The following is a 13,398-nucleotide window of genomic DNA, read 5'->3' on the forward strand; positions in this document are numbered from 1 at the left end:
ATGAAAATAGTGTGTGCGTGTGTATGTGTGTGTGTGTGTGTGTGAGTGTGTGTGTGTATGGAAAATAAATTGACGTGTTTAGCAAATTTTAAAATGTATTTTTCTCTCGTGTTGGCTCCAGCTGAGGTGCTGTCTTTGGGCTTCAGATTAAGGGAGCACGAAGGGAGCAGCACAGAAAACAATCTTGTTTCAAATGTCAAATTCTAAAGCACCACTGTGGGTATAATTGCATGTTTTTAATTTCCCGTCTCTCTCTCTCTTAGCCACACGTGGCTTTCAGTTCGAGAATGGAGCTGCGCTACTTTCATCAACTTGGGGAAACATTAAAAAAAAAATTTGGTGATGTTTTGGAGTCTTGTTAAAAAGACACCACATCGTGCCAAGACAGTTGATGAACTGTATGCGCCCAACCTCTTGTTGTGCACATTTTAGGTGGATGTACAAATGACTGCCGTATCATTCATCATTTTTTGTTACCTACCAATCAACCATTTTCTTGGCCACTTCGGTCAGAATGCCAAACTTGTGAAGCTCGACCAAACACCATGATTTGTGGCAGGGTAAAGTTCAGATTCCGCGCTGCGACCCTATTTTTGGCAGGAATGCATGTTCACTGAAAGATTTGCATTTGTATGGCGCCCTTCGGAACAACCTCCCCCCCCCCCCCCCCCCCTCCCCGGGGGGTCTCAAAAGTCTTATACAGCCAATGAAAGAGGTGGCAGTAACAAAGTGGTATTGTCTCTGGACTAGTATTCCAGAGACCCAGGGTAATACTCTGGGGATCCGGGTTCGAATCCCACCAAGGCAGATGGTGAAACTTAAATTCAGATTTTTAAAATCTGGAATTAAATGTCTACTGATACCATTATCACTTGTCGTAAAAACCCATCTGGTTCACTAAAGTTAAAGTTAATTTATTAGTCACGAGTAAGCTTGCATTCACACTGCAGTGAAGTTACTGTGAAAATCCCCTAGTCAGCACCCGTTCGGGTACACTGAGGGAGAATGTAGCACAGTCAATGCACCTAATCAGTACGTCTTTTGGACTGTGGGAGGAAACCGGAGCACCCGAAGGAAACCCACGCAGACATGGGGAGAATGTGCAGATTCCACTCAGACCAGTGACCCAAGCCGGGAATTGAACCCAGGTTCCTGGCGCTGTGAGGCAGCAGTGCTAACCCACTGTGCCCCCGCCCCTAATGTCCTTTAGGGAAGGAAATATGTTGTCCTTACCCCTGACTCCAGATCCACAGCAATGTGGTTGACTCTTAATTGCCCTTAGGGACGGGTAATAAACACTGGCCAGCCAGTGACGCCCACATCCCATGAACAAATTAAGAAAGTACTTCCTGAGGGCAGTCACTGTTATAATATAGAAAACTGCGGCAGCCAATTTGCACACTGCACAAACAGCTGTGAAGCACATGGAGCGGCACAGTGGGTTAGCACTGCTGCCTCACAGCGCCAGGGACCCGGGTTCGATGCCCGGCTTGGGTCACTGTCTGTGCGGAGTTTGCACGTTCTCCCAGTGTCTGCGTGGGTTTCCTCCGGGTGCTCCGGTTTCCTCCCACATTCTGAAAGACGTGCTGGTTAGGGTGCACTGACCTGAACAGGCGCCGGACTGTGGCAACTAGGGGAATTTCACAGTAACTTTATTGCAGTGTTAATGTAAGCTTTACTTGTGACTAATAAATAAACTTTACTTGGTAACAATGACCAGAATTTTTTTTTTTAACTGAAATTGAAGGTTACAAGTTGGGCAGTAAATCAAGGATCATCTGATCTCCCGGATCTTCGACAAAATAGTGCCGCGGGATCTTTTTAAGTCTGGACTTGACCAAAAGATGGCACTTCCACAGCATTTACTTGGCACAGCACCCAAGTTTCAGCCTTGACTTGTTGACTTGAGTCACGAAGTGGGGCTGGCACCAACAATCGACTGATACTGAGAATGCTGCCAACTGTGTCATAGTGGATGCATCTCTCCACTCTGTGTTTGGACTGGGCAGCTTGAAGTGGCAGTAGCATTCACATTGGGAATATAGATTCCTTTCGGAGCCAAACAACGCACGCGTAATGCCTGGGTTTTCTGGAGGTTGTGGCTTCCATTGAAGGAAGCAGTGGCACAGTGGTTAGCACTGCTGCCTCACAGCGCCAGGGACCTGGGTTCAACTCTAGCCTTGGGTCACTGTCCGTGTGGAGTTTGCATGTTCCTGTGTCTGCGTGGGTTTCCTCCGGGTGCTCCGGTTTCCTCCCACACTCCAAAGATGTGCGGGTTAGGTGCATTGGCCATGCTAAATTGACTCTTGGTGTCCTGGGATGCGTAGGTTAGAGGGACTAGCAGGGTAAATGTGTGGGGTTACAGGGATAGGGCCTAGGTGGGATTGTTGTTGGTGCAGACTCGGGCTGAATGGCCTTTTTCTGCACCGTAGGGATTCTATGAAACAGGAAATTCAGATGTCGCGATGCCTCTCATCACTGTGCGCTGAGAGAGGTTGGAGAATTCTGTACCATTGCACACAGATTCCAGGTGCCTTTCAATACTGCCTAAGACCTTTAGAGACCGACCAAGCTCTTGAAATTGCTTTCTCTTTCAAAAACCTATTTTCGATGGGTTAACTGGGTTCAGGGACTAAACCAAAGTCTCCCTGTCACCTAAAGTCTTCCAAACCTGGGACATTTTCATCAAATCACAGAATCCCAACAGTGCAGTAGGAAGCCATTCGGCCCATTGCGTCTGAACCAACCCTCCGAAAGAGCACTCTACCTAGGCCCACTCCTGCACCCTATCCCCATAACCCCACGCATTGATCACAGCTAATCCCCCTAACCTACACTGAGCTGGGACACTAAAGGGCAATTTAGCATGGCCTAACCGCCCGTCTTTATATCGTGTGAGGGGCACCCGGAGGAAACCCACGCAGACATGGGGAGAACGTGCAGACTCCACACAGACAGTGACTCGAGCCGGGAATCGAACCCGGGTCCCTGGCGCAGTGAGGCAGCAGTGCTTACCACTGTGCCGCTAATAAGATAACTTTGTGCTGTCAGAAGGAATTCTCTTAGTTGAGAAATGTTACCTGAGCTATAGGCTGACAAATGGTGAGGGTATCTGAAAGCAAGCCACATAGGGAGAGAGTTCCTGGGGTCTAAATTCATAAAAGAGAAGGTTTCCCGTTTGTGATCAAAGAGGCAATCTTTTTAAACCCATTTCCAATTTCATTCCAATTGGGGTGTAGAGTAAATCTGCTTCTGCACCCCATAATGTTTTTTTTTCTGAATTTCGGGTAAGGTCTTTTCCTCTGGGTGGGGGAATGCCTCATCTCTGGAATGACACAGCGTGAAGCGAGTTAACTCGGTAAGGAGGTGTTGGCCTCATCCCGTGTCCCCTCGGTACATGCTGCTGCCCCAGTCTTTGAATCTTGGAGATGGATATGGAGAGCACAGTGGTCCGTGACCAATGGAACCTCCCATGATGCCATTGGTCACGTGTGTTTGAGTATGTCGTTTTGCACACGGTCACACTGGATCTCAATCCGAGCCAACAGTAAAACCTCAGCAGAGGGAACAACAACAGCCAGCGACACCCAGAATCTATAATTGCCACCAGCAAACAAATGGCTTTCCTATTCTTGAATAGCCATTTTTCTTGTTGCAGACTCCCTCTGCTGGTACAAGTGTGTGTGTGTGTGTGTGTGGTAACTTCAAGTAAGCAAAATGTACAACGCAATTCTGAAAACACAGCACCACATCCCTCCCCTTTTCCCCAAGGGAGTTGTTTGCTTTTGACAATTCCCTGGTGACCTCACATGTTGTATCGACAACACATTCCCTCAATGATCACACAATGACAAGACAGTTGCTGTGTAACATGGGGTGCTTTTGTAATTTTGATTTGATTTATTATTGTCACATGTATTAGTATACAGTGAAAAGTGTTGTTTCTTGCGTGCAGTACAGACAAAGCATACTGTTCATAAAGAAGGAAAGAAGAAAGTGCAGAATGTAGTGTTACAGTCATAGCTAGAGTGCAGAGAAAGATCAACTTAATGCGAGGTAGGTCCATTCAAAAGTCTGATGGCAGCAGGGAAGAAACTGATCTTGAGTACGTGACCTCAGACTTTTGTATCTTTTTCCCAATGGAAGAAGGTGGAAGAGAGAATGTCCGGGGTGCGTGGGGTCCTTAATTATGCTGGCTGCTTCGCTGAGGCAGCGGGAAGTGTAGACAGAGTCAGTGGATGGGAGGCTGGTTTGTGTGATGGACTGGGCTTCATTCACAACCTTTTGTAGTTTCTTGTGGTCTTGGGCAGAGCAGGAGCCATACCAAGCTGTGATACAACCAGAAAGAATGTTTTCTATGGTGCATCTGTAAAAGTTGGAGAGAGTCGTAGCGGACATTCCAAATTTCCTTAGTCTTCTGAGAAAGTAGAGGCGTTTGTGGGCTTTCTTAACTATAGTGTCGGCATGGGGGGGACCAGGACAGGTTGTTGGTGATTTGGACTCCTAGAAACGTGAAGCTTTCGACCCTTCCTACTTCGTCCCCATTGATGTAGACAGGGGCATGTTCTCCACTATGCTTCCTGAAGTCGATGACTAGCTTCTTCGTTTTGTTGACAGAGTTGTAACGCCTCATCTTGTTTTGTTAACGCTTTGATGGCTGCTAGTTTTTGCGATTTTTGGCATCATATTTAGGCTTGTGTAGTTATTTCAACAAGTTGCTCTGTTGGAGAGTCGGTGCAGACTTGATGGGCCGAATAGACCCCTTCTGCACTGTAAGGATTCTAAATGTCTTTATAGAAATATAGAAACTAGAAGCAAGGGTAGGCCATTCGGCCATTCATTTTGATCATGGCTGATCATCAAATTCAATATCCGGATCCCCCCCTTTCCCCCATATCCCTTGATCCCTTTAGCCCCAAGAGCTATATCTAATTTCTTCTTGAAATCACACAATGTTTGGACCTCAACTACATTCTGTGGTAGTGAATTCCACACATTCACCACCCTCTGGGTGAAGAAACTTCACCTCACCTCAGTTCTAAAAGGTTTACCCCTTACCCTCAAACTACGACCCCTCGTTCTGGACTCCCCCAACATTGGGAACATTCTTTCTGAATCGATCCTGTCTAATCCTGTTAGAATTTTATGAGATCCCCTCCCACTCTTCTAAACTCCAGTGAATATAATCCTAACCGATTTAGTCTCCCCTCATATGTCAGACCTGCCATCCCAGGAATCAGCTTGGTAAACCTTCGGCTGTGCTCCCTCTATAGCAAGGACATCCTTCCTCAGATAAGAACACCAAAACTGCACACAATACTCCAGGTGTGACCTCACTAACACCCTCTACAATTGCAGCAAAACATCCCTATCCCTATACTCCAATCCTCTCACTATGAAGGCCAACATTCATAGAACATAGAACATAGAACATTACAGCGCAGAACAGGCCCTTCGGCCCACGATGTTGCACCGACCAGTTAAAAAAAAAACTGTGACCCTCCAACCTAAACCAATTTCTTTTCGTCCATGAACCTATCTACGGATCTCTTAAACGCCCCCAAACTAGGCGCATTTACTACTGATGCTGGCAGGGCATTCCAATCCCTCACCACCCTCTGGGTAAAGAACCTACCCCTGACATCGGTTCTATAACTACCCCCCCTCAATTTAAAGCCATGCCCCCTCGTGCTGGATTTCTCCATCAGAGGAAAAAGGCTATCACTATCCACCCTATCTAAACCTCTAATCATCTTATATGTTTCAATAAGATCCCCTCTTAGCCGCCGCCTTTCCAGCGAAAACAATCCCAAATCCCTCAGCCTCTCCTCATAGGATCTCCCCTCCATACCAGGCAACATCCTGGTAAACCTCCTCTGCACCCTCTCCAAAGCCTCCACATCCTTCCTGTAATGTGGGGACCAGAACTGCACACAGTACTCCAAGTGCGGCCGCACCAGAGTTGTGTACAGTTGCAACATAACGCTACGACTCCTAAATTCAATCCCCCTACCAATAAACGCCAAGACACCATATGCCTTCTTAACAACCTTATCTACTTGATTCCCAACTTTCAGGGATCTATGCACACATACACCTAGATCCCTCTGCTCCTCCACACTATTCAAAGTCCTCCCGTTAGCCCTATACTCAACACATCTGTTATTCCTACCAAAGTGAATTACCTCACACTTCTCCGCATTAAACTCCATCCGCCACCTCTCGGCCCAACTTTGCAACCTGTCTAAGTCTTCCTGCAAACTACGACACCCTTCCTCACTGTCTACCACACCACCGACTTTGGTGTCATCAGCAAATTTGCTAATCCACCCAACTATACCCTCATCCAGATCATTAATAAATATTACAAACAGCAGTGGCCCCAAAACAGATCCCTGAGGTACACCACTTGTAACCGCACTCCATGATGAATATTTACTATCAACCACCACCCTCTGTTTCCTATCCGCTAGCCAATTCCTGATCCAATTTCCTAGATCACCCCCAATCCCATACATCTGCATTTTTTGCCTTCCATTTGCCTTCTTTACTGCCTGCTGTACCTGCACGATTACTTGCAGCGACTGATGCACGAGGACTCCAGAGTCTCGTTGAGTATCCACCTCACTCAATTTACACTCATTCAAGTAATAATCTCTCCTCCTATTATTGCTACCGTAGTGGATAACCTCACATTTATCCACATTATACTGCAATCTGCCATGCAGATGCCCCCACACACTTAGACTGTCCAAATCACACTGAAACATCTCTGGATCCTCCTCATAACTCACCCTCCTATCCAACTTTGTATCACCTACATATTTGGAGATAATACGCTCAGTTCCCTCTTTCAAATCATATATAATACGGAACCCCACTAGTCACTGACTGTCAATCGGGGGGAAAAAAACATTTATGCCAACGGGTGGCATGGTGGCACAGTGTTAGCACTGCTGCCTCGCAGCGCCAGGGGACCCGGATTCGATTCCAGCCTCGGGTCACTGTCTGTGTCGTGTTTGCACATTCTCCCCGTGTCTGCATGGGTTTCCTCCAGGTACTCCGGTTTCCTCCCTTACTCCAAAGATGTGTGGGTTAGGTGGATTGGCCCTGATAAATTAACCGCGTGTCAGGGGGATTAGCAGGGTTACGGGAATAGGGCCTGGATGGGATTGTGGTCAGTACAGACTTGATGGGCCGAATGGCTTCCTACTGCACTGTAGGGATTCTGTGATTATATCTGCTGACCAGCTTTCCATTCATCAAGACATTACATTCATCCAGTCTTTTTGGAAGCAAGGATCCATTCCTCAGGAACTTAAAGATGCTTCCATCGTACACCTCTCCAAGAGGAAGGGCAATGGGCAAGTATGCGATAACCATCGAGGAATCTCGCTGCTCTCCATCGCAGGAAAAACCCTCGCAAGAGTCCTGCTAGATCGTCTGGTCATTCATCTGGAGCTGGGCCTGCTTCCAGAGTCACAGTGTGGCTTCCGCAAAGGTCGCGGGACTATTGACATGATTTTTGCCGCGCGCCAACTTCAGAAGTGTCAGGAGCAGAATCGCGAGCTCTACACAATCTTTGTTGACCTCGTGAAAGCCTTCGACACTGTCAGCCGACAAGACCTGTGGACGATCATGTCAAAGTTCAGCTGCCCCCCCAAATTCATTCAGATGGTACCCCAGTTCCATGATGGCCAGAGTACTGGACGGCGGAGAATCCTCTGAGGCATTCCCAGTCACCAATGGTGTCAAACAGGGCTGTGTGCTCGCACCCACACTGTTCAGCATGATGTTTACTGCCATGCTGAATGATGCCTTCCAGGACAGTGTTGCTGGAATCAGCCTTAAGTACAGAGTGGATGGGAAGCTCTTCAACCTGAGGAGACTTCAAGCTATTACCAAAATGAAGGAGACTGTTCTGAGAGACTTCCTCTTTGCCGATGACTGTACCCTGTGTACTGGCTCAGAGTAAGAGTTTTAACAACACCAGGTTAAAGTCCAACAGGTTTATTTGGTAGTAAAAGCCACACAAGCTTTCGGAGCCCCAAGTCCCTTCTTCAGGTGAGTGGGAATTCTGTTCACAAACAGGGCATGAACCCAATATCCCGGTTGAGGGCATGAGCCCAATATCCCGGTTGAGGCCGTCCTCATGTGTGCGGAATTGAGTTTGTGTCTTTATATGCCCTGTTTGTGAACAGAATTCCCACTCACCTGAAGAAGGGGCTTGGGGCTCCGAAAGCTTGTGTGGCTTTTGCTACCAAATAAACCTGTTGGACTTTAACCTGGTGTTGTTAAACTTCTTACTGGCTCAGAGCCAGAGATGCAAGTCGGTATGGCCAAATTTTCCACGGCTTGTGACAACTTTGGACTCACCATCAACATTAAAAAGACCGAAGTCATGCCCCAGCCTGCTCCTCATGCACCGTACACAGAACCCATAATCACAATCAAAGGGCAGAAACTACAGGCAGTGGACCAGTTCACTTATCCTGGCAGCACCCTCTCCCGAACAGTGACTATTGATACAGAAGTTAACTACAGAATAGCAAAGGCAAGTTCTGCTTTCGGTAGACTGCGTTCCACTGTATGGGAACATCGAGGAATCAGCCCAGCAACAAAACTGAAGGTCTACAGCGCCGTGGTACTCACTACCCTCCTGTATGCCTGTAAAACGTGGACTGTGTATCGAAGGCATGCAAGACAGCTCAATCATTTCCACATGACTTGTCTTTGCAGAATCTTACGCATCAGATGGCAAGACAAAGTACCAGACACTGAAGTTCTCTCTAGAGCAAGTCTACCATCAGTCCACACACTGCTGATGAGAGCACAGACCCGGTGGGCAGGTCGTGTCATCCGTATGCCGGACGAGCGCATACCCAAGCAGCTCCTTTTTGGGGAACTCTCTGCTGGAAGACGCTTGCATGGAGGGCAGAAGAAACGTTACAAAGTCACACTCGAGGCCTCCCTGAAGTCGCTTGACATAGACACGACCACCTGGGAAACGCTGGCACAAAACCGCCCTACCTGGCACTGCGTCATCCACAAGGGCTGTCAGGCTTATGAAGCAAGGTGCAATGCTGAAGCACAACTTAAGCGCGAGCTGCGCAAGTCGAGCCACCAGCGCAACAACTACAGCGCCTACACAAGTCTGCCCAATATGTGCCAGGACATTCCGTGCCCGAATTGGCCTGATCAGTCATCTTCGGACTCACTGTATCCAGCCTGATAATGACTAATGGTGTCGAGGTCCTCATCGACGACGATGGAGGAACAACAACAACCTGCAATCCCAAGTGCTTTAACTTAACACAGTAATCTGATTTAGTCGTAGTTCTCTACATAGTAGTTTATCTATGTAAATTGATTGCCCCTCTTCTAATGAGGAAGGGTTGAAGTTGGACATGCTTTGGGTCACCATTTTCTGTGATATCTGTGTTTGATGTAGTTGTTGGCGCACAAGTGCTTACGAGGCTGCGTTAAAAGCAGTTGCTTTACCCTCTCTTGCTGCTATGAGGCAGTGACAGAAGGGACTATGTTGTCATCTGTATTCCAAACCCCAGAACAATAACAAACGCTTGAACCTCTGACCCACATCTCTTCGAAAGTCAAACTTATGTTTAGCCACACACAAAAAAATATGACGTCCCAGAGGAACGTATTTCAAAAGTGTTAAAAGGTTGGAGCGAGTTTGGAGAACATGCAGAACACTTGTTTTTTGAATTACCAGAGAAGCATTTTAATCGTGGATCTCACTTCTCTGGTTGTTTCAGACATTCACTTCAGGAATGCTGATTTTGTGCAAACTTCAATCCCCATTTTCCAAGTGCCGCTTGTCGATACCGAGCACTCGGTTTAAGAAAAACAGTTAGCTCATGGCGGTTTTGAATCCCGTCACGTGTCAGAGTATTTACTGGCCGCAGGCTGTAACAGCGGGCAACACCGCTCGCGTGAGTACCTCATCCCAAGCCCGCATGGCTGAAAGCCTGGATTGATAGGCCTGTGGCCTATCTCCAGTGATCCCAATAGCTCAGTCCATGCAGGCATTGCTCAGTAGGGAACTGAACTCTGCAGGCTGTTACTGTGATCCACGTTCTGTATGAGCTGATTTCAATTGCAGCAGCTTCTGTGCTCTGGAGTGAGACAGGGTGGAATATGGAGGACTCTCTCACTCTCTCTCTCATCCACTTGTATTACACACACACACTACACACTCACACTCACACACACAAACAGTGCGTATATTTAAATTTATTACAATGCAATGTGCTATGTCCAAGAGTAATTCTTTACTTAAGATGCTATTTAATTCATTGCGATATTTAAGCTGACAATATACAGTGTCTAATTTATTAGCCGCTGTTAGGGGTTTTCTGGGTAATGCTGTGTAGAATCTGTTACACCGAACCCTCCATCTCTGTATCATTCTCATCAACAACTGACTCCAATCAGCAGCAATATTAGAAGCGTTTGGCTCTTGTTGTGTTCATTTGCTGTTTGGAGCCAAGTGAAGTTGAAAATAAAACTGTTCGACATCATAATAAATAAATCTCTGGCAGGGAGCTGAAGGCAGTAATTGAATGGTGTGTTTCGGCTGATTTTCATAACTCACTTAAGGAGATGCTTTGTGATTGAACTATTCCCTTGTAACTCGCTGCCAGTTATTTATTAATAATGAACTCATTGGATTTCTGGCTTTGGCTAATCATTGGAGCCTTTCCTTATTTATTTTATCCCCATGCTGCTCACACCACGCTGGCCGTCTCTTTTACATTTCTGTCATTGGCTCCGTTTATTGAGTGGAGAATTGGGGTCCCGTGCAAAAGCCAAAACCCCATCTTTTCCCATAAGACATAGGAGCAGAATTAGGCCATTCGGCCCATCAAGTCTGCTCCACCATTCAATCATGGCTGATTAATTTCTCACCTGCCTTTTCCCAGTAACCTTTGATCCCCTTACCAATCAAGAACCTATCTATCTCTGTCTTAAATATACTCGATGACCTGGCCCTCACAGCCCTTCGTGGCAATGAGTTCCACAGATTCACCACTCTCTGGCTGAAGAAATTCCTCCTAATCTCGGTTCTAAAGGGTCATCCCTTTACTCTGATCCTAGTCTCTGCTACTAATGGAAACATCTTCCCCACATCCACTCTGTCCAGGCCTTTCAGTGTTCGGCAAGTTTCAATGAGATCCCTCCTCATCCTTCCAAACTCCATCGAGTACAGACCCAGAGTCCTCAACCGCTCCTTATACATCAAGCCTTTCATTGCTGGGATCATCCTTGTGAACCTCCTCTGGACCCTCTCCAGGGCCGGCACATCCTTCCTGAGATACGGGGCCAAAAATTGATGGGTTCTTGATTAATAAGGGGACCAGGAGTTATGGAGAAAAGGCAGGAGAATGGGGATGAGAAAAATATCAGTCATGATTGAATGATGGAGCAGACTCGAAGGGCCGAGTGGCCTAATTCTGCTCCTATGTTATATGGTCTAATGGTCTTAAAATTGCTCACAATATTCTAAATGTGGTCTGACCAGAGCCTTATAAAGCCTCAGCAGTACATCCCTGCTCTTGTATTTTGCCCGCTGTCAAATGTTTCTTCACATTACTTAGGAAAGAAAATCATGGAACGGTATAGACCGCAGAACGAGGCCATTCAGCCCATCAAACATGCCCCTGTTATTTTGAAGTAGGATCCAGCAAATGCCACTCCTCAACTCATTCCCGACATGCCCATTAGAGAGAGGATTCTTTCCATACACTAGGAAATGACGACAGAGGGAAGGCAATTATCACGAGGCTATTAATCCAGAAACTCAGCTAATGTTCTGGGGACCCGGGTTCGAATCCCGCGACGACTGATGGTGGAATTTGAATTCAATAGAAACTATCTGGAATTAAGAATCTACTGATGACCATGAAACCATTGTCGATTGTCAGAAAAACCTATCTGGTTCACTAATGTCCATTAAGGAAGGAAATCTGCCGTCCTTACCTGGCCTGGCCTACATACAATCCTCATAGAATGAAGTGGCGTAGTGGTTAGCACTGCGGCCTCACCGCGCCAGGGACCCAGGTTCAATTCCGGCCTAGGGTCACTATCTGTGTGGAGTCTGCATGTTCTCCCCATGTCTACGTGGGTTTCCTTTGGGTGCTTCGGTTTCCTCCCACAGTCCAAAATGACCCTTGTGTTGGGGGGATTAGCAGGGTAAATGTGTAGGGTTACGGGAATAGGGTCTGGGTGGGATTGTGTTTGGTACAGACATGATGGACCGAATGGCCTCCTTCTCTACTGTAGGGATTCTATGATTCTATGATACATGTGACTCCAGAGCCACAGCAATGACTCTGAACTGTCCTCCAAGGGCAACCAGGGATGGGCAATAAATACTGGCCCAGCCAGCGATGCCCATGTCCTGCAAATATAATTTAAAAATAAAGTAATTAAGAGCTTATTGCTAACATGTGTTTCTGAATTTGATTTACTCAACACTGAATACCTTCCTTTTGCAGAGCAGCGCCAATGTGGGAAAGTCCTCTTCTGCCAGTTCTGCTCAGACTGCCGATTTGGTACGAGGGTATGACGGGAAGGGTGACGCTTCCCGTTACCAGACAGAGCACAGAACCTTTCCAAAGCCCCAGGCTCGACAGGAGGACACACGTGCACCCTTTCAGAGGGACGGACCCAGGACATTCCTCTTGGATCTGGAGAACTTCCCTGACCTGTCCAAAGTGGATATCAATGGGCAGAATCCCAACATACAGGTACAGTACCCAGTGTGTCGCACCATCTAATGCCAGTGCACAAACAACAGCTTAATCTACCGGCAGCTAAAGTAAGCACGAGCGTTCGATGCTCTATTTCTGAATGATTCACATCAATGGTCGTCCTCAATACTCACATGGAATGGTGAGCTGCTAGCTAATTAGTGGAGGCGATGACCTAGTTGTATTATCGCTAGATTATTAATCCAGAAACTCAGCTAATGTTCTGGGGACCCGGGTTCGAATCCCGCCATGGCAGATAATGGAATCTGAATTCAATAAAAAATATTTGGAATTAAGAATTTATTGATGACCATGAAACCATTGTCGATTGTGGGAAAAACCCACTGGTTCACTAATGTCCTTTAGGGAAGGAAATCTGCCGTGGAGTTTGCACGTTCTCCCCGTGTCTACGTGGGTTCCCCCGGGTGCTCCGGTTTCCTCCAACAGTCCAAAATGTGCAGGTTAGGTTGATTGGCCATGCTAAATTGCCTCTTAGACAGGGAGATACATGGGGTTATGGGAATAGGGCCTGGTGGGATTGTTGTTGGTGCAGGCTCGATGGGCTGAATGGCCACTTCCTGCACTGTAGGGATTCTATGATAAAGTCTTTTGTTGCAGGTATGAT

The 13,398-nt window shown here is 47.0% G+C and overlaps 1 protein-coding gene across 1 annotated transcript in view; it reads left to right on the forward strand.

The window, feature by feature from the left end:
- The window catches only part of ism1 (isthmin 1), a 66,818-nt gene that overhangs the window by 25,285 nt on the left and 28,135 nt on the right, over positions 1–13,398 (forward strand). Inside the window, exon 2 of the mRNA XM_078230386.1 lies at positions 12,519–12,770. Within this exon, the coding sequence (XP_078086512.1) occupies positions 12,519–12,770 (252 nt within the window). The remainder of the gene's footprint in view (positions 1–12,518; positions 12,771–13,398) is intronic.

Source organism: Mustelus asterias, chromosome 15 (assembly GCF_964213995.1).
Source record: "Mustelus asterias chromosome 15, sMusAst1.hap1.1, whole genome shotgun sequence".
Classification (NCBI taxonomy): domain Eukaryota; kingdom Metazoa; phylum Chordata; class Chondrichthyes; order Carcharhiniformes; family Triakidae; genus Mustelus; species Mustelus asterias.